Raw genomic sequence first — 21,664 nt, 5'->3', positions numbered from 1 at the left:
TCCATCTTGATTGATCCTGTCTTCTCCATCTTCAGTCTTGCTCACTACCGCTGTAATCTGCATCCTTGTACCAACTTAGCTCTGATACCACTTGTTGGATGGATGTCTGGCCAGGACACCACCTCCCAGGACCTTTTCAGTACCACGCGATGCAGCAGGAAGAAAGAAAAAATAAAATAAAAACAATTAAAATACGTGGATCAGCCACAAAAAAGGCTCGCCTTAACGGGACATGCAAACTTCACTATGAAAAAAAAATTTTACAAAAGGAGATCTCACCCTCAACTCTTATACACTCAATTCTCTCTCACCTGAAGTTCTCCTCACAAAAGCTCTCTCTCTTGGAAGACCCCCCTAAACCCCTGAAGTGCCCGGCGTCCGCTGTCCAGGATCCTCCTGCTCCTCTCTTAGCGACCTCGTGCCTCTCTCTTCTTCTCTTGGATTTCGTATTGTTCCATACGATGCATCCTGCGGCAAAATCAGACCACACACATCCTTTTTCACTGTTCAGGCCTTTTTATAGGGCTAAAACTCAATTAGATTAGGTTTAAGAGTCATAATCAAACCCAATTAAGGTTCCAAACCATTGGATTATCATCGGAAACTCTCTGAACCGTCCGATTACGATCGATCCATGAAATAATACCGTGGACTATGAGAAACGTGTGGAAAATGCCCATGCGATTCACAGGCCCAGCCGTGGACCGCCCGATCCACGGTGGACCGGGGTACAAGCCTAGGCACGGCGCCTGGGCCTGGGCCAGCCTGTGTGCGCGGGCCTTGGCCGCGCCTGCGTGCGGGCCCATGCGGGGGCTGGGCCGCGGGCCTGGGTCGCGCATCTCGCGTGTTGGCCCCGCCTGGGCCGCGTGCCGCCGTCTGTGGCCGCGCCACCGGCCGCCAGCGGTTCTCCGCCACCTCGGATCTCGTGCTGACTTCAAAAGCTCGTATCTTCTCCATTTGAGCTCCGTTTAGGGTGATCTTAGTCTCGTTGAACTCCATTTTTTATCGCGGATCTCGCTGTGGGCTGAATCTCAAGGCATCAAATCCTAACATCTATTAAATAACCTTCTTCAATCTCAAAATGTCTTCTCTCCTAAAATTTATGGAACCATGCCAATCTATATCTCAGAATGTCTCTCTTATAAATGTTCTTATAATAATTAAATATATCTTTATATATATAATATTTTTGAAGTATTAAATATATTCTTCTAATAATAATTAAATATATCTCTCTTCTAAATGTTCTTATTATTTTCTTGATGCTTATGAGCCTTGATGAATAGTATCTTGAACTTTTAACTGACAGTGAGATGAGGTTGAAGTCTCTTGTTAAAAAGAGGCATTTGATTTGCAGGCTTACCACAATTGGATGTTGATTTTAAATTCTTAGATCTCTACAAATAAGATAGTCCTTCACCTTGAACAATCATTTTCTTACATAGATGTCCGGATATTGGCATTTTATTTGCATCCACAACCATTTTATCATGTAAATTGACCAAACCTTCACTTTATTTTGTCAATCATTTTGGACCGGGCTAGGTCTCAAGCACGATAATAGATTAAGATATCTTAATATACAATTTGGTATGGAAGCCTAGACCTAGATGGAATTTGACTTGATCTCTCATTAAATATAATCATAGATCTTAAATATTATTTAAAATTTTAAGTGAAATAAAACACTATCAGTATAACTATTTATTTAGTTTTAAATTATATTTCTTTATGTTTAACACGTCGTAAAATGTTTAAAATTAATATTTTTAGTTATAAAATTAAAATTTTCCTTCTACAAAACTATTTAGGATTATATATAAGTACATACAAAAGCATGGTAAGAGCAGGTCTTGTGTGCCGTGAGAGCCAGCCGCGCTGCTGGCGGTGGTTTTCTTTGGCGGGGTCTCTTTTCCCAATTCCGTCTCCTTTCTTCATCGACTTCTCCTCGGTTTCCACCGCTCCTAGCACCACTCTATCCCTTCTCGAAACCCTAGGGTTATCATCTAATTTTATCTAGGAAACCCATCCGATTTCTCGGCGGAAGTACCGATGGAGAACGCCCTATCGCCGGAGGAGAAGCAGCGCCTCATCTCCTCCTTCCTCGAGATCGCCATCGGCCAGACTGCCGACACCGCTGCGCAGTTCTTGGAGGTCTGATTTTCTGCCGAAATTCTATTCTTTGTAGAAATCTGTTCAAGATCGCGTCTTTGATGTCTTTTTCGTTCTTTCATCATTCTATTTGCATTAAAAACTCAATTTTTCTCGATTTATCGAACGGTGAAGGAAAAAAATTGGTGTTTTTTGCGTTCTTGAACTTATGCTTGTTGGCTGCTGCTACTGTTTTGATTGGATAAACGATGATTGATTTTAAGGGTTCTTTTTCTGCCCGTTGATCTGGGTTTAGAGGGCTGGGTTGGGGATTTAGGGTTTTTGATGGCAGGCATTGCGTAGTTCAGTGAAGATAGTGGGTGGTTTATTTTGGATTTGAATGCGGTGTGTGGATGTACAGGCCACAACTTGGAAGCTTGAGGAAGCTATCCAGCTCTTCTATGCTGGGAACGAGATTGGTGCGGTGGCATCGTCGTCCTTGCCTCCCCCAGTGAATGAAAGCCCCAGGTGAGTTTGGAAGGGGCCCATCAGAGTTTTAGGGTTTGGAGTATGGTAGTCATGGCGTTCTGTGAATTTGATCGTTGTAATGAACTTCACTTCCTGCTTGCACTTTGCAGCGAAAGGGAGAATGTTGTGGTGAATGAGAACGTAGAGCAAGGTGCTGGAGACGATGAAGTGCGCGCCCCATTACCGGTTAAGAGGGATACTCTGTATGGTGATCCCTCCTCCTTTATCCGGTAAGCTTCTGGCTATCTTGCCTTTTATGTACTCGAAAAGATATATATGATATGTTATTTTACATGGTTTTTTTGATGGATAAGTTACCATCTTATTACTAGTTCCCATTAAAGAAAAGGAATGATGATTGTTATGTGAATAGTTTTTTTTTTTTTTTTACTGTTTAATGTGCCCTTTTTTCCTCTCCAAATAGTCAGGTTCCTAGACAAATAGTTAAACATAAAAAGTTTTCTTCCTATTAACATGGTGATAACCAAGATAAAGAAAATATTTGGGATATTTACTATAGAAAACATGATAAAAGAGATACTGCTTGCCTAAATGGCATTAGCTGCTATGCAGCAAGTAAGCTCCTCTTGTTTCATTTTTTTTTTAAATTATTTTTTACAATACTGTGTCATCAGTCTGGAAAAAGAGTTAAAAATAATCCATGCACTATAACTACATCTTTATTTTGTGGGAATGTGGCCTTGAGTAGAATCGGAATACCCTGCCTGGTCCCTTTCCATTGTTTGGTTTGCAGAACATCTAATGGAATCATGATTCTTTTAGAATCACCACTCCCTTAGAGTAATTGTGATTCCATGCTTAGCTGGGAGGAATGATCATTTCCATGGGAATGAGAATGAGTATCATTTTGGTATAATCTAATTAATTGCATTTAATGGTGTAAAATGGGAATAAATGATATATTTGGTGCCAACCAATTAGCAGCATTTTATGCTATAAAATGAGAATAAATAATTTTGACAAATGCTTGAATTCAAAAAAAATGTTATCTATTAAGATGAACAGTGGATATGTAACATAAAGTCTGCCATAACATTATAGTGTTTGTTATTTAAAAGCCAGTTATATACAATATGATATAACATAACATAATATAATATAATACAATATAATAAAATATAATATATTATAATAATATATTGTGGGAAGTCCCCCTGAAAAAATACAGCAGTCATTATTCTAAAATTTGATTTTTTTCCTTAGTCAAAGATATTTACAAAAGGTTAATATAGAATGAAATTGCTATTTCTTTTAATGTATTCTTTTATTTAGGCCCCCCACCCCCTCCCTGCGCCAAAAAAAATAAAGAATAGGAACGAAGATTCTGATTCTTTGTTATTCCTGCAAACCGTCACATTAATGCTGTGGTGATAAATTATTTTACAATTTTCTTTGCACATTATTGAAGTATATTAGGGTCTCTTGAATGAGATGATTTTAGTGAAATGTAGATCATAGATTGACCCTTCTGAGGAATTACGAATCATTAATATTGATACAATTAGCTCGTTCAAGCCACACCAACCAAAACCCATATGAGGGATCAGTTTATTCATTTTCTTCACCTCTTTGGATTTAAATATCAGTAATTAAATCATGTTAAGAAACCTGATTGGTTTAGGCCTGAGTATGTTAAGTCTTTGAGCCAAATCTAATTATATGTTAGAAGGGAAATGGATTTCTGTATGAGCCAAATGTTTCTTCATCTTTGTCTCAACAAACAAACAAACACTCAAGCCACGGATTTTGGAGTCAATTCTCTTTTTTTGTCCTTTTGTCGAAAATTTGTAATAAAAAAATAGTTCTTGTCATGAAATGCCCAACTTTCTTTGTTGAATACTTTTTGTCATTGCTAATAAGGTGGAGGTGTGATGCAGGCTATCTGTTTTGATAGGAGGCATAACGATGTGATTTGAGAAGAAAATTGCGTGTTGGTGGCCAGTGATTTATGAGGGGGTTACTAGAAGGCTGCATATTAAGTACTTTGCTATAATTTCACATTATTAGGGGTTTCAATTCTATATCAGGGGTTTTTTGTCTTATCTTTCTTATCTTATCTTATCTTATCTTATCTTGTGCATGTATGATGATTTAGTGCCTTTTAGATGATGGAAGGGGTTTTGCCATCTTAAGTTATTCTTGTTTGTATTCTAAGTAGTGGTGGACCTTTATTTGTACATTCTGCAGGGACCACCAAGTTAGAGGGGATTGGGACAGCTGGCCTGTAAAATGAGTAGTGTGGTTGCTTGTGAGAAGATTAGAGTGATTGAACATGTGAAGGACATAGAGGAAGGGGTTTGCATTATTTTTTAAGAGGACTTTAGGAGCTGGATATTTTGAAACTGACAATGAAGTAGCAACCAAGAGAGAAACTAAGAGAGATGAATGGGTTAGAGAAAAAGGTGTTTTTGTTTCCTTTTATCAAGAGGAAGAATGTGGTGTGAAAGAGCATGAGAGGAAAAGAAGCGACAATGTAAATCAGAAGAAAAGATAAAAAGAATAAGATGCAAAAAAAGGAAAGAGAATGAAATAAAATGAAAAGAAGAGAAGGGAGAGAGGAAGTATTGCCTCATGAATGGATTTCCTCTCTTCTCTCTTTCAAACTGTAGCCTATATGGTTTTTGTTCGCAGATACCTTGATGAAAACCATATTTAAAGTTTTTTTTCTTTTTGGTAGGAAAAACTTTTCCTTATTGTTTGCAGAAGTTGAAGGAAAATTGCAAACCCCCAATAGAATAAAGGTTGGTAGAGTTAAAAAAAGAAGAAGATGTATTTATTGTTGTAGTTATTTATTGTACCTTTTTAGAACCTTAGGACTGCCCACTTAAAGTAAAGGAGCTTGGAGTAGTTGATCAATAAATTTAGGACCTGGTTAAGAGAAGGAGAGTGGATAAACATTAGAAAGGCATTGAAAGGGTGCAAGACAATAGTTTTGGAGGGATTCTAAAAGCTCACATAGTAAAGAAAAAGAAGGAAGATGAATGAAAAGGAAGAAAAAGTGGGAAAAAGTGGATACTAGCTAGAAAGGAGACATATGACATAAGAAGATGAAGGAAAGAAACAAATTGGATGGTTAAAAGAAATGAAAATGGGAAAGGTGAAATCTTTGGTCAATGTGGAGCGTGTAAACCTCGCTGAACACTTCACCTCTTTTGCATATCCTTCTTTCAGTCAACATGTATCTTGCTATATCTATCTGTAATTTGTCTTATATGTATTTTTTTTTCCTTATTTTCCTTAGTTCCATTTGTAAGGCAAGAAAAGCCATCTAATGCTTTATAGAGCCATGTAATTGCTGCCACAGAATTCAGTTTTGTAGCAAAGAAAAAAAAAAACAAATGCTTTCCTCAAATGAGTGGAAGAATGAATCAAGTCTTCCATTGTCCAATTCAAATACCTAGGGAAATGTAAGCTCAGAAATTCAGAAAAACCTCAAGAAGTCCAATGGTGTTCAGATCAAATGATCTCTATCACCTTATCATCCTAGTTTATCTGTTGTCTCCCGCTTCCTTGGTTGTCAGCATTTATCATCATTTACAAGTATTGTTGGTTATTCTATGTGGTTGATAGAGAGATAAAGGGTTTAGCTTGGCATATTACATTATCACTTAAGGGTGAGATATATTTTCTGATAATTGATATCACATTATAATGTTGATGCGTTATAACTTCATAGCATTTATATCTTCTGATAGTTGCTATCACATTATAATGTGATGCATTATAACTTCATAGCATCAGTTTTGCTGCATTTAGTTTGATCGTTTATTTGATAAGTGATTTTTTCCTAATTTAAATTCTTCATTCTTTTAATGCATGACTTTTCCGAAATAGTATGAACTCTTGTTTTATATAATGGATCTGTGAATTTCAAACTCTTTCTTACCCTTTTGTTTTCAGGCTACATCCTAGTTCCGTGGTTGCATTTCGTAATTTTGAGGAGGAGTCAAAGCGTCCTGCTGTTTGGGAATCAGATCAAAAGGCTGCGTCAACTGCAAATGGCTCCCGTGATAATCTTGCTTCCTTATATCGCCCACCTTTTGCATTAATGTACCAAGGGCCCTTTGACAAGGTAGATGAAATAATTTTACTGTTCCCTTTTTATGTTATGATTCAAATTTAGTGATTACTTTTGGTTGATTCATTTCATATCACTGAGGTAAAATGAAGACAAATATGAATGTCCTTAATGACTGACATTTATCTATTCACCTATCTACATACTGATTTATTGTAGGGTAGATATGTAAATGTTTTTATATCTACATGAGACCTATCTTTTCAATATGTTATGTGTACCAATTGCCTCATCTCAACTAAAGGTCATCATGGCTCAAAGCTTGAATGAGCTAAAACATGATCGAGTACATGATTCTTCTTCAGAATTCTTTTCTTAAGTTTGGTTGAGGGTTCATCATTAAATTGGTTGAATCAATTATTCAGATTTGGTTTGAGTCAATTTCCTCGTATAAAATGGGTGGGACTGATGTAATCAATTATGTTAGAAGTCAGTGCGCAATCTAGTTTCTATCTTCTTTGGTTGCACTATTCATCTTCTTCAATCATTTTCTAACATGGGGGCTTGAGAAATCACCTCCACAATGATTTTCTTTTTTCCAATTTCACTCTAGATGGTGAATTCAATACTTCATCAGATTTTTGTTGAAGAAATTGAATTCTTATATTTAAATAAAATATCTAGATCTGTTTAGATTTTACAACATTGTAGATGATCCTTGCAATCCCATCTATGCCGCGGTGGTATCAGAAGGGCAAGCAAGATCAACCATGTGGCAACCTTGATAAACATGACATGACAGACAAAATGGAATGTGGCATGTGCAGCAAGAAGAGTATAAATGATAGATGGATCATGAATTTAAAATTTAGGATACTATATTCCAAGAGATCTTTGCAATCTTGAGAGTTCAGCGACCACATGGAAAAATGGACTTGTCAAGGTTTCGGTGTTGTTGAAGATCAACCATTTAATGGACACATGATTAATCTCGAAAGTCAGTCAAAGATATCCAACAACCCCTCACTCTTCACCATTGAGTGCCAAAAAAGATAAAGACCAATCAGAGGTGTCTCTACTCACTCAGATGAAGATGGATGGACAAAGGTAGTTGAGCCAGAATTCATAAAAAAGCCAAAGATCATGGTAATTATGTGCTCCTGTGAAGAAGTTTTTTCTGGAGCTGGCATGATAGATCTTTAGTACTTTCCCCATCATATTGAAGATGAGTGTTTTTTGAGTACTTGGTTCCTTGCCTGTTCTAGCATCCCTTAGCATTAATCCGGCAGTGAAGGTAGAGCCCGATTCTATTAACCGAATTTCCTGTTGTAAAAAAAAAAAAAAAATCCATGCAATAAAGTCCAACCTGTGGCCCGATTGTGGAAGATCCAACCGCTGAATAAAAAGAACAATAGCCACAGCATCTAATCATTCATATGAAATAGATTATCTTGATTAAGCCTTGCTGCTATGATGATATATTTTATTGGTTATTTTTTCTGTAACCACCAACTTTTAACATTTAGTGAATGATCAAAGGTGATCTAGTTATGGATTGAGGTTCACCAAAACCATCATCCAGTTGTCTGAGGATTTCTTTTTGCTGGTCTCCACCATTGAATGTCAAAAATTATATGGTGGTCATGTGATTGGGTGATGCCTAAATGATCTTAATGACAGGGTCTGAGAAGTAAATGGCATCTCATGGAGCTTGGGTTTCTTAGTAGCAGTGTTACAAGTCTATACGAAGTTGTTTGTTGGTCTTCATCATTGAATGGTGGTCAAGTGATTGGAGCACTTCTAAAGAAGATCTTAGGGACAAGATTCAAGAAGCAGTAGCATTAATGTAGTATTGGAATTACAGCAGATTCTTACAGAAGGTATAGGAGGCATCAAAACATACAAGATTCTTACTGCTGGTATCAACACTTATAAGATACAACAAATTGATCCCATCAAAAACAGAATGTCTTATATATTCTTCATACTCATTTCTTGAATTTTGCATTATATTTGCTGGCAGCTACAGTACATAGGCAATTTAAAGTGTTTAACATTGGTTTAACTAAGTGGCTCGAATTAATCATCTCAATATGAAAAATTATATTAAGATTATGATGTTTCTCCTTTAAAATTAGGCTACTAATGTTGCTATGCCATCATATGTAAATAGGCGAAGGTAGAGGCTGCCGTGCAGGGTAAGTGGTTATTAATCAACTTGCAGTCCACAGAGGAATTCAGCTCACACATGGTAAATTTTTTTGCAAGCTTTTATTGTTACATTCAGTTCAATTTGCTGAGAAAATAGTGACAAAAGCATTGCCTCGTCACCTTCCAAAGCTTAACCGGGATACATGGGCAAATGAAGCTGTGGCACAAACGATTCGTACTAATTTCATTTTCTGGCAGGTTGGTGTTTCATTACCACTTATTTGCATATGTATGTTATTGACCTTTAATTATTCATTTTTCCCCTAATATTTCTGTTTTGACTCTTCTATGTTTTTCTTTTCTTTTTCAAATGGCTATGTTGTGTTAGTATCAACACGTATGCTAGTATCAATAATTTGCCTATTTCAAATCGTGTTTATGCTGTGCTACCATATGATTATTTTAGATGTATCATGATGCGAGCGAGGGGAAGAAGGTTTGCACCTACTACAACTTGGTTAGTATTCCTGCGATTCTTGTCATTGATCCCATCACTGGACAAAAAATGCGTGCCTGGAGTGGCATGGTCCAACCTGAGCGTTTGTTGGAGGTACTAAAGAATAATTGAAGCCATCATTTACTTTGGGAAACCATGTTTTTTATATTATGGAGACAGGAACCCTTTATTTTTTGTTGCTTTTTAAAATTGTTTGAACAACTTTTGTCTAGGATTTGCTTCCATATCTGGATAAAGGTCCAAAAGAACATCATGCTATTCTTCCTCAGAAACGTCCAAGAGAAATGGTCAAGGATTCTACAGCTCATACATCAGGCATGCCAGGTATGATACACTCTATCTTAGTAGCAAACTACAATTTGATATGAAATTAAATTCTGCCACATAGCAGATCATTTTTAACTGAAGTTTCTTGATAACTGCTTTTGCAAATGCACGTTCATCAACTACCATTTATGATTCAGGAAGATCTCTTATCAGATCCGCAAATTGAATGTTAGAAAGTCAGAGCTCAGAAAATAATGCCTGCAACTTTTATGATGATATATGTACTTAATTCAAAAAATAATGATTTACTTCAATTCCATGTCAGGAAGGCCTAATGGCTCGACAGGGAGTGCAAACAACTGTTTGCTGTCTTGCTTTGAAAACCACTTCATCAAACCTGTAAAACTGTAAATAAGCAGGCAAATAAAGGGGAGAACTGGAAGATTTAACCTTGATTTTGATAGATAGCAGGACATCAGGTATATTTAGCTAGGTCCTAAGAAACCTTGCCACTGGTGATCTCTTGACATCTTACCAAAGTAAAGCAATTTCGAGTAACCATTTAAATCACTGACCTGAGTGGTCTCAACTGTCCAAACTGCCCAGATACATGGCCAATCATGTAGGTGGCTCAGCACAAAGAACTGGAAACCAGTAAGGTAAGAAAAGGAAACCCCCCCTCTTTCTCGTCCCCTCTTTAATATCTGCCCCGATCGCCTCATGAGTCCCCCAGCATTCCTTTCGGTTTTTTATCCCCTTCTTTGCCCTTCTTCATGATTTATGATGCTAGGGTTTCCTCTCACCTGTCTCTGGATCTTGTTCCCCTTCTTGATATATTACCAGCATCTTTCACTAATAAAGGATAATTTCTGTCCAGAAAGCAATGGTCTCCTTGTATTTGTTTCATTTTTTCTTTCAGATGTTTGTGTGAGAACATTCTGAAATTTTTATCTACTATCCTCTTTTTAAAGAAAACCTTTTACCTCTTTTTCGTTCGACCTGCCACCTGTGATATGGGAAAGTGGTGAAACCAAATGTGTTGGTTTGTTTGGTTTGAATTTGAGTCTATAATTCTGTATCAACCTATTTGATTCGCCTAGAGTAAGATTAGAAAATGTGGTCCTAACATAATTATTATCATATTAACTCATCAAGCAGCTAAAATGTTATTTTACACAATTTGGCTGCATCTATAAACAACTAAGAGCTTTAATTAGTTCAAAACTTCACACTGAAACCATAGTATCATATACTGATGGTAGATATGGGTCATATGATTTAAGTTGATATTCATTTAATTGTGTATGTGACTTTGATGCTTCATATGATATTTTCAGATCAATAGAATAGTCATAGGTTTCAACTGTTCAAAAGGCTTAGTGGTTATCATTGGGATTTAGAGTGGAACTTGGTCATTGAGAAGTGCCATCTCCAGTTTGATATGCCACCATCCTCACATTTACTGCATAAATCTTAATAGTTCATGTATTAGGACGAACTGTAATGCTACTCGGTTCAAACAATAGAGATTCATGATACAGAGAGATGGAGTGATTTAGGTAAGCCTGAATGAAACTATCATAGACTGTCTTCTGCTTTTTGCATCCAGATCTCACCATCCATGGATAACATATTGCAGACGCGTTCATGGCCATACGTTATCATAAATTCCTACTCTACATATAAGTTATCTTGTTTGACTTGCACTTACACAAATCCCATAAGAAAACTCATAATTTTATTTTGGATGTTTTTCTGAGTATTACCAAATCATCTGGCTGATTTCTCTCTCCTGTTGTTTCCTCAGCTATGTGAGGTTGCCTATGTTGAAGGCAGGATTAAGTAATCTTTCTTTAACAGCTCAAAAATCTCTGGTTGTATGAATGGGATGATATGCCATCTATATTCTGAACAAGCTTCATTTTTTTCAAAGCTCCTAGGTTCCACTCGAATCCTAACCATGCTTACTTGCAAATGTCTAAATTTAGTTTTGGAATTGATTTTCAGCTTCCTGGATCCTTTTAACAGGCTAAATGGTACTTAGAAAATGGGGCAGATTTTGTTGTTGAGTATATGCCTTATCAGCACGTTTGGTTCCATCCCATGTTGATCATAAAAATATGATAATGCAATGCTTTTCCTGCAATGCGATTTATCTTGCACCTTGTTTTGATAACAGTTATCCAAAAGGGAGCAGCTTCATTTCCAGCACCTTACAGATGGTGATCTTCTATCTTCTAATAGAGGAAAGATTCATGTGATTTGGGTTTTAAGAAATTATCTGATATATCTTTTTGTAGTATTTGGTCTTCAGTTTGGATTGGCCACAAATTAGAAATTACGCAAAAACCTCATTGAGTTAATTTCTTAAATTACAGTCTTTACCAACTTTCTTAAAATAGTCATTGCATGGACTAAATCTGTCTGATGACAGACATCATTACTGGCCCGACATATGGGTCATGGTTTGATGGTCCTGTTCAATGAGCTATTGCACATGGATGTTAGCTGCAATCTTTTGCACTTTCCACTCGCTAAATACCTGCCCTTTTTATAATTATTTGAAAGGAAGCTGTATATAGACATTTTTGTAATGGCAAGATGTTCTTTGCTTGGTTGCTTTTTCAGCAATTGCAATTGCTCATGTCACTGTTATTTGTTTTTAGATAAAACCCTTGTACCAAAGTCTGCAGACGCAGTGCAGAAAACATCAGCTACCTTGGAGGACACAGGAGGTCCTATCAGGTCACATGCCACTAATGACGTTCCTAAACATGACAAAGTTGCTGAAACTAGCTCGAGTGGAAAGCCCATCTATCCTCCGCTGCCTGAAGAACCGAAAGGAAGCAGGGAACTTCTTTGTAGAGTTGGAATTCGTCTCCCTGATGGACGGAGACTCCAGAGGAACTTTCTTCGTAAAGATCCAGTTAAGGTAAAGGAATCGCCAAAAGCTTATGAAGTCCTTCCCTCATGTCATTGTAATAGGCTCTCCATGATTGATTATTACATTTGTACAGTTTTTGTGGTCTTTCTGCTGCTCTAAATTGGAGGATGGAGAAACAAGACCTTTCCATTTCACACAGGCAATTCCTGGCGCATCAAAGGTGTTGAACTATGAGAGCAATCTAACTTTTGAAGACGCAGGTTTATCTAATTCGATGATTTCTCTTGCTTGGGACTGAAAGGTTTAAAAGTTTGTGCAGATAATACCAGTAGGTTAAAGACACGAATTTGTATGTGTGCAAATATCCTTTTGCTGCTCTTTCCCTTTTGAAGTTCAGGGATGGTTTGTGTATAGGCAAACTTTAGATTTCGAGCTTATCACCAGTAACTAGTTTATTATGAATATTTTGAGTTTTTTTCTTTCTTTTTTTTTCTTTTTTTGGTTTAGGTACTCAACTTGATGTGTAGATTGTAGTTTTATATTATTTATAGATGGACAGTTTGCTTCGAATGGAATTTACTAAACGCATTCTTACATGATCCTGGAAGGTTTCAAGCTCTTGATGGTTTGTAATTTTACTGTGCTTTCTGAGACGCCACTGCTGCAGGAAATGGGGCTACTTGTGGTTTTAAACATGGTTTTCTTTGAGTGCTAGCCGTGGCCTATCTTTGCGCACAACTTTACAGGTGGAGTTATTCGGTGGTGTCTTCCCAAGAAGTTTTAGAGATAGCATCAAATACCATTTAATTCGCTCTGCTAACATCGCAGCAAGCTTTGTCGTGTGTTATTGATGGCACGAGTCTACTAAGGCCAAGTGAAGTAGGGGTGCAACTGAATGAAGCTGTTGACGAGCAGCATGGTCTTACAGCCTAAATAAGAGTCTCAAGCCATGTTTATAAGTTTGACTCAGCAGCTTGTTAAGCTAGAGGCTCAGGTTGCAAAAATAAAGAGGAGCTTGAGCTTGGGTCGTTGCCAAACTTGCAATTATGATAGGACCCAAACAGTCAGGGATATCTTAGGACTAAGATGGTGTAGGGATCCCTCGAGGCCAAGCTGTTCTTGCATCAAAATTCTTCATTTCCTTGTTTAGTTTTGATGATTGGACTTCAAAGCAGCCTACTTGGACGTTAGGCTTACCGAAACCCAACTTGAGCTTCCATGTCTTCCACGTTTGTTCTTGAATGCTTTCGGCAATGCCTACTCGCAATATTTCAACGTTTTGCATGGGTTGCCTAACTGTCTCTTTCCGTAGTCTTGACTTCTGTAGTTTGATTAATAACTAAATCATACGTTCGGCAGGAGGAAAGAAAAGTGTAGGTATAGTTAGGACTTGGAAATTCCTTTCCTTGGCTTTCCTTTGTCTTTGAGATTATTCCCTCTGAATGTTTCTTTTCTCGTCTCTCCTTCGCAGGAGTTTCTCTTGGTGCAAGAAATCATGTCATAGGCAAAAGGAAAACAATAAGACAGTGAAAAGGTTCCATCGCTGTAACCATGTTTCAACTTTTTCTTTTCTTCTCTAAGAATCCTATGAGGTTTGGATGCTCGAATCATTGGATAAGGGTGAGTGTTCCGCTTTTGCATAAAGAGCATTCTGTACACCACCTGCAAGGATACTTTAATGAACCAAGCATGACCACGGAGTCTTGACGACATGACTTAAAAGGTGCTCATGGAGTATCTTGTGTAAGTACTTGGCATGTGCAATGCAAGAGAAGGAAACATATGATGGATGACCGCGATTTTTTTCATTGACCAAGAATTTTTTTTTGGGATGGAAAGAGAAGATAAGTTTGTGATCAATTTGATCATAACAATGCCCCAGGAGTTTGCATGATAATAGCAAGCTAGCATTAAGCATAAATATTCAAGTGATAAGATAAGTTTGTGATCAATTTTATCATAACAATGCGCCAGGAGTTTGCATTATAATAGCAAGCTAGCATTAAGCATAAATATTCAAGTGATATTTACAATCTACATGGATGAATATCTTGAAAATTCTCTAGTAATATAAAGTAATTCTCTCTCTCTCTCTCTAATCCTTCCAGAACCAATGAACCTCACCCATGTATCGAGCCAATGAGTGCAGCAAATGGTAGGGCATGGATCTCTTACAAGTCCATGCGATCAATGTCCCCCATAAATCCATTCCCATCAAACTAATAAGGAATGCCTCTATAAGATAAGAGTGCTAGGCCCTGAATACAGTATCACAATAGATAGATCGCAGCCAAAAGTTCCCCAATCACAGGGATGTGAACCAGCTGGTCTACCGAGCTCCCTGCAAACGATAGGTGAAATAAGCCCCCAGTTCTGACAGTTCCCATGTCACCAACAAGATTCCAATAACACCAACAGCCAAGTTACACATTGATTTCTTTTTGGAGCTTGGCGTTTGGATGGCCAAGCTATCCAAGGGGGTGCCGTGGGAAACTTTGTAGATGTCACATGGGAAAGGACAGTGTCCATATGAAAGAGAAGAGGATGGTGGTCATTTCCTTCTCTCCAAAGTAGTGCGTGGCTGGGTGCAGTTGGGGTCGCACTGTTATGAAATATATATAATATATATATAATGTATAGAAGAGGAGTTTGACTGCCCCACCTTTGACTGGGGGACACCCATCATTTGTTGTTGTTGCATTCCGTGTCAGGGGCCTTCTGACTACTGAGACGCAAAGCAGCGGCCAGCAAAGCTCACTGCTCAGCTGTTCCCAAGGATCCAATCTCAATCACTGTCCCACGTACCCGCGTACAAACCCAATTATTTCACCCTGCCGATAAACGGACTCCCCTACTTCTATGAATGCACTCCTCTCCCGCGTACAATAATCGATCTGATCATTTTATACTAATAACTAAATATCAAAATCCAATCACCTGAGCAACAATAATAACAACAATATTAACAGAATCACCATACTAACAACAATATTAGTATTTTAGATAATTCATGAATCCCTCGTAGAATCACTAGTTGATTAAATCCTTTTTACTTTAATTCTCTATTACAAAAATAATTTGCAGAATCATTGGCCAATTAAAAATAAAATAACTTAATACTTCTCACTAATACACAATTATATTCTATTCGCATTACTAGTAGCCCCTCTCCTGCCCCTGCTCATATATATATATAGACACGCACACAGCCTAGTTAACGGTAACCTCCGCCGTGACCGTTACATCGCGACAACCTTAGAGGTCCGTTACGGTCCGCACGGATCCCGCCGTCAATGAAGCCGTTACGGGCGCGATCCGGGCCGCGGGTGTTGGTGCCGGGAGCGGCAAAGAAAAAAAAAGACGCAACCGTCATTTCATTTCGTTCGGGGGTATTTCCGGGAAATGAGATCCGGTCCGGATGGGATCTCGGAGGCGCTGGTCAAACCGATTTGACCACAGCTCTGATCGGCCAGCCAAGCCTGGCGTCCGCTGTCAGACCCCTTGTACGAAAATCCCCCTTAAAGGATTAAACTCACCCAAAGCCCCGGACACCCATTTCCCCACCCTCCATCACCTCCTGGACCCCACATGAAAGTGGGGCCTCCGGGTGCCGCTATCGAGTCGCTGATGTTTGAGGATCACCGCGAGATGACAAACAGGACCAGCACCAGCCAATGACTGCTCTCGTCTCGGTAATTTTTCCCCCCTTTGTGACGAAATTACCCCTCTGTCCGAGAAAAGGACAAAAAAGGGGACGAGGCAAGCCGACAAAAGACATCGGGTGTTATACTGTTGTAGTTCACCGTGTGCAGCAGGGGTACTTTTGTCATTCATAAAAGCTGACTCCTGGGCCCCACGGACTTTGACCAAAAGGGAGATCACAGGAGGACTTCTATTAAAAGAAGTAAGAAAAAATAACTCAAAAGGCCTAAAATAAGTGCAAGATGGAACGGCCTAGGACCATCGATCAGGGCCGTACGATAGGTGGGTCCCAAAGTTGGACAGTTGATCCATGTGGTCGAAAGAAGCACAACCGTCCATTCCTTGGTCCTACAAATCTTAACCGTCCCACCACATGCAAGAACTGGAACGGACTATCCAGTTGTAAATTTTTTTCAAGAAAGATGGCATTTTAGTCATTAATATCGCCACATGCATGAATGGAACAGGGCCCACGACATGATTTTAGGCTGAAATAGATGGAAAAATGTAAAAAATAATCGATAATAACACCCTAAAAAAATAAGTTAAATAACAATACCATCGTTTTAGGCCCTTATTTACATCCGCAACCAGGAAGCAAATTGGATGCTCGGGTCCGATCCGGTTCGTGACGGTTAGGTTCACCGGGCGTCGCCGTTGCGGTGGTCGGAGACGAGGGCGTGGATGGCACCGGAAAGGTTGTTGACGGCGGAGATGAGGCCGGCGAAGCCCTGGCGGCGCATCTCCGTGCGCTCCTCCTCCATCCGGAGACGGCGCTCCTCGAGCTCCACCATCTCGCGGTGGCGCTGCTCCCGCTTCTCCTCGCAGGCCAGCAGCGTCCTCGCCAGCATCGTCGCACTCCGCACCACGCTCGACCCCAGCCGCCGAAGCCTCCGCCGCTTCGCCTCCGGCTCGACCCCCTCGTTCTCCGACGAGTCCGTCGTCTCCGTCATCTCCGCTATAAACATCAAAATCAACATATAATAAAATAAAAATCTTAAATATTCCAGCACGTAGCCTAAAAAACTTGCCAACTTCGTTATCGTGAGACCTAACAAAGTGGATTCTATGCTAGCAACGATATTTAAGTTTGGGAGCTAAAAAGGAAGTCTTTTTATATACTCTTTTTGAACTTTACATATCGAAAAGTGGCTACATTTGTTTGAAGGAGTGATAGCTTTTTATTATAAAAAAATGGATGGAGGCAAAAGTAGAAACCTTGGGTGGTATGACGGGCAAGTTTCGTATTAAAATCAAATCCGTTTTATTCTTTTATAACATATTGAAAGCGAATGCATGAAATAAGCCAGCTTTAATAGGTGAGATATTATAATATGTTCTAGCCGTTAAATATAAAAGAGATATTATATAATAATCTTTCAATAGTTATGGAATACAGTAATGATACACCGGGAGCCTGATGGAAAATGGATACGCATATCACAGAAAGATTGCGATGCGAGTGTCGTGCCACCTTTTTAATCTTGGGAACCTCAGAAGCAATTCATTGACCCCCCGCGAGAGAACTTTTGCTTGCTATTTTTTAGTAATAAAATGTCCTAACAATGTGGGTTTTATTTTTAATAAAAGAAATATACGTATGCATAAAACAATTTACGTGCATCAATTCTTCCTACCATACCGGAAACGGAGGGTTGCGCCGACGGAGGAGGCGGGGGCGGCGGCGGAGGGGTGGCCGCCAACGTCTGGGGCTGGGGCGGCGGGGTGAGCGTGGGGGGAGGAGGCGGCGGCGGAGGGAGACCGCGGGAAGCGGGTGTGGCGGCGGCGCCGGCACCGCCTCGGCGGGCAGCGCGGCGGCTGAGGACGTCGGTGAGGGCCTCGAAGACCTCGGCGGCGAGGTTGGTGGGGAGGTTGCGCTCCTTCCGCTCGTGCCGCTCCATGGCCCAATAGGAGGGGCCACCTCCGGCGGCGGCTGCGGTGGAGGCGGTGGCGCGGGCCTCGTAGTCCCGGACCTTCTTGTAGTCCCGGAGGAGGTTGTCCCACTTGTCGTTGCACTGGTTCTGGCTCCGGAGGCAGCCGTTTTTCCAGCAGTAGTTCTCCACCCACTTCCACCGCTGCTCGGCGGAGCGGGGGGCGGCGCCGCCGGAGGAGGAGCTACCGCCGCCGGCGCGGCGCTCGTCGTCGAGTCGCTTGGCGGTGATCAGGATGAGGGTCTCGTGGAGGGTCCAGTTGCCCTTGCGGTAGTCGCGGGCGAGGCCGGGGGAGGAGGACGACGGGGATGACGGCGGCGGAGGCGGGTGGTGGTGGGGATGGTGGTGGGGGTGGTCGAGGAGGCCTAGCGGGGCGGAGTTCGAGGGCTCGGACATGGCTTTTTGGGCATCGGGGTGGAGTTTTTGGAATAGAATAGATTATACGAGTTGGAACGGGGAGAGAGCCAAGGAGGGGACGGGGTTATAGGGGAGAGAGAGGGTTGTGAACTGGTGTTCTTTTTCAGCAGTGGTTCTTTTTACATATTACCCCTCTACAAATTTAGATTACTGGATACCGCCTTAGCCTTTGACACCAGCTTAAATTGCGTTTACGTAACGTAGTAGCTCGGCTGTTAACGCCCGTCAACATTGACGCCTACCAGGCTCCAAAGTTTTCTTCCTCTACGGAAGTGAAAAGCGCATAGAAGTCGTAACGTCGGCGTAATTCATGCCTGTTAACAGATTGATGTGTAGGACGGCTGTTACGGAAGCAAGGGCCAGTAATGGCAGAGGTTTTCACGCAACCGTTGAAGGTGATGGATTTATATGTCACGCGTTTTTTATTATGCATTGCAGCGTTTGCATGTTGACGGTGGAGTCAGAATTTTGTGAATAAAACGTTCAATTCACCGTCCCAGTTATTGAACCCGGCATCTGGGCAAAGGTGCGCCCTAGTTGGACAACTTTAGCGGGTGTGACATTGGGGGGCAATGTTGACCTTTCGAGTTGGACAACTTTAGCGGGTGACCTTACGAAAAAATTGATATTTATGTTCAGGTAAGTGAATATTTTAATAAAATTAAAAAAAAGAAAAATGGAGGTGCGGGGAATCGAACCCCGTGCCTCTCGCATGCGAAGCGAGCGCTCTACCATATGAGCTACACCCCCGTGGGTATTAGAAGCCTTTTGTTCAACTTTCAGAAATAAAAAATCTTTCATTATTCTACCACTCCAGACAAACACTACATTAGATTGTTGGTGTAATTTGCTGGGATCGTGAAAGATCACGGCCGTTTAATTAGATCATGTGAGAAAGTCAAAAGTTACAATTAGAAAAGCTGATAATAAAAGAGACACGATCTAAAACATTTTAAGCTTGTATGAATTGAACTAATATTCGCTAAACAAAGCCAAAGACATTAAGGTATAGGATAAAAGGGCTAAGTAGGAAAGACATAAATAATTGTGATTTATAGCTAGAATTCGTTTAGGCTTTGAATGTTATGGTTGGCTAATTCTATGACAAAAATGATGATTCTACATCACTTGTTAATACATCATTTGTAATTGTCTATGTATGTTTGGAATACCATTTATGCTCCTTGAGGGGATACTATTTTTTGCAACTTTTAGAACTGCAATTAAATATGAAAGGACAAATAGTTTGTTATATATATATATATATATATATAGAGAGAGAGAGAGAGTATAGTTTCCACGTCACAATGTAGTTGTTTTCCCAACTCTATACCAGGCATTCAAGCACTCTTTAATGGTTCGGGCCTAGTAACTTTCCTTTCTTTATATTATTCTGATTAAACATAAGCATGATAGCAATAGTTAAAAGATACGTATGTCATATAAATACATGCCTTTGGCTAGAATCTTGGTACCCAAGTTTTTGGATCATCTTGAAACTATGATAGTATTTAAATAGGCTCATTATAACTAGACTAGAGCACAGAAGCATGAGCATAGGATATTTGCTTTGAATAATTGTAAACAAATGCTGTTACTCTAGATGAGTGCTATAAGCTACTGTATTGCTAACTGTATCCATCAAGGAGTTAGAAGCCTCGGAGTATGCTTCTTGAACTTTGGACTTAAAAAAGTAGGGTAGGAAGTAAATGGATGAGTCAACATTTATAAAATGAACATGATCGTTAATTTTTGATAATTAGATTGATGGTCGTGACAATTTTTATTTTTTTTTTTAAATTTCAAAGGCCCACTTCATGATGCTTCATGTTGCTAGAAAAAGTCGGATGATGACTATATAAAAGTATAGATTTGAAAACAATACTATGGAAGGGTAGCAAAGCATTTTGCTATGTTTTTTTACCGCATATAAATTTTTTTTAAAATTTTGTAGTACATGTTTACATGTAATGAGAAAGGAACTTCAATAACAAGTTAATATTGCACGATACATGTCAGGCACATGCTTTGAATTAATTGATATAAACTTTGATGGTGTCATTATTTTTTATATGGAGGAATTTTTCCATATCAACTTTCAAGAAATTAATGCAATTCACATATATTTAGTCTATTATACATGTTTTTGAATTAATGAAAGAACTAAAATATCTCAAAAAATGGTGTTGTATATTTGCTATCACTTTTATCATTATTTTAACAATTCTTGTAATAATATTGATCAATATCAATAATATTTTTTTAAAATTTTCATTGACAAGTAATTAATATCTATATATTAATCAGTTATAACTAATGTTATCCAGCTCATGATTTTCATTAATAACTAATTAATATCCATATGTTAATTAGTCATGACTAAAGTTATCTAGTGAATGCTTCATGTTATCATACAAGCAGTTGTTTGTCTTCCTAAATTTGTTACTTATGTTTGTTAAACAAAAGAAACTAGCTTCTAGCATGTAGTATGAATAGAAAGTAGAGATGCATCACTTAGAGCTCCATAGATGTGTTATGATTGAGTGTTTCAGATACTAATAAATAGATAATTGTATTGCATCATCTCCTATATAATTTTCATACTCCTACAAATGATAGATCATTAATTAAATATGTCATTGCAAAATGCACAATATCTTAATACATTTTTAATTATTATAAAATGGATTGACTTAATAGCAACGTCCCTCTGCTTAGCAACTTAATCCAAGAGAATTTACATCAATAGTATACCTCAATCTCTGTTTTCAAGTCCTAAAATCATTTGTTTACTTTATTTTATAATCTATCAATCTCATAAAACTTTCAGCCAAGTACATCATTAGGTCTCCAAATTCAAATACATCTTTTTTTCACAGTATTAGCGCACCTGCATGGGTTATTGCTAAAAAAAGTCCATCCTTGGTCCTTCCACTCCAAATTTTTCAAAAAGCTGGATCTACTTTAAAAAGAAAAAAAGATTTTTTTGATGGCAGAGCAATTGAAATACCAGAGAACATGATTTTGCCTTCCTTGAATTTGCCCAGGTGGGCATTGTATTTTCATGTAATTATCTCCTCTTCTCAATATAAGTTTCCCTTTCATCAAAAAAGATTGAAATACCAGAACATATCATG

The 21,664-nt window shown here is 39.0% G+C and overlaps 2 protein-coding genes and 1 non-coding gene across 3 annotated transcripts; 1 reads left to right on the top strand and 2 right to left on the bottom strand.

Moving 5' to 3' along the window:
• Nucleotides 1-1,844: 1,844 nt before the first annotated feature.
• On the top strand, nucleotides 1,845-13,052 carry LOC105055288 (plant UBX domain-containing protein 7). Its single transcript, XM_010937072.4, has 10 exons — nucleotides 1,845-2,154; nucleotides 2,513-2,619; nucleotides 2,730-2,849; nucleotides 6,541-6,712; nucleotides 8,832-8,909; nucleotides 8,999-9,067; nucleotides 9,276-9,419; nucleotides 9,539-9,650; nucleotides 12,260-12,525; nucleotides 12,611-13,052. Exons 1-10 carry the CDS (start codon nucleotides 2,053-2,055, stop codon nucleotides 12,773-12,775), a joined length of 1,335 nt encoding a protein of 444 aa, XP_010935374.1. The 5' UTR covers nucleotides 1,845-2,052; the 3' UTR covers nucleotides 12,776-13,052.
• Nucleotides 13,053-16,294: 3,242 nt separating this feature from the next.
• Nucleotides 16,295-18,619, bottom strand: LOC105055353 (uncharacterized). The gene is made up of 2 exons (XM_010937118.4): nucleotides 17,822-18,619; nucleotides 16,295-17,137 (listed from the first exon to the last, which is right to left on the bottom strand). The coding sequence occupies exons 1-2, from the start codon at nucleotides 18,504-18,506 to the stop codon at nucleotides 16,821-16,823; spliced, it is 1,002 nt and encodes a 333-aa protein (XP_010935420.1). The 5' UTR covers nucleotides 18,507-18,619; the 3' UTR covers nucleotides 16,295-16,820.
• Nucleotides 18,620-19,204: 585 nt separating this feature from the next.
• TRNAA-CGC (transfer RNA alanine (anticodon CGC)) lies at nucleotides 19,205-19,277 on the bottom strand. The gene has a single exon. It is a non-coding gene; the product is annotated as a tRNA-Ala (tRNA).
• Between the last annotated feature and the right edge of the window lie 2,387 nt (nucleotides 19,278-21,664).

The sequence above is a fragment of the Elaeis guineensis genome, chromosome 12, assembly GCF_000442705.2.
Source record: "Elaeis guineensis isolate ETL-2024a chromosome 12, EG11, whole genome shotgun sequence".
NCBI classification, from domain to species: domain Eukaryota; kingdom Viridiplantae; phylum Streptophyta; class Magnoliopsida; order Arecales; family Arecaceae; genus Elaeis; species Elaeis guineensis.
This window is presented reverse-complemented; position numbering and strand designations above follow the sequence as displayed.

Bases quoted from the DNA above. Each gene is read 5' to 3' on its own strand.
- LOC105055288 (XM_010937072.4), top strand. From the start codon at position 2,053: ATGGAGAACGCCCTATCGCCGGAGGAGAAGCAGCGCCTCATCTCCTCC. The intron at 2,155-2,512 runs GTCTGATTTTCT...GTGGATGTACAG, and splicing joins CCGCTGCGCAGTTCTTGGAG to GCCACAACTTGGAAGCTTGA. The intron at 9,068-9,275 runs GTTGGTGTTTCA...TGATTATTTTAG, and splicing joins CTAATTTCATTTTCTGGCAG to ATGTATCATGATGCGAGCGA.
- LOC105055353 (XM_010937118.4), bottom strand. From the start codon at position 18,506: ATGTCCGAGCCCTCGAACTCCGCCCCGCTAGGCCTCCTCGACCACCCC. The intron at 17,138-17,821 runs GTATGGTAGGAA...TGATGTTTATAG, and splicing joins GGCGCAACCCTCCGTTTCCG to CGGAGATGACGGAGACGACG.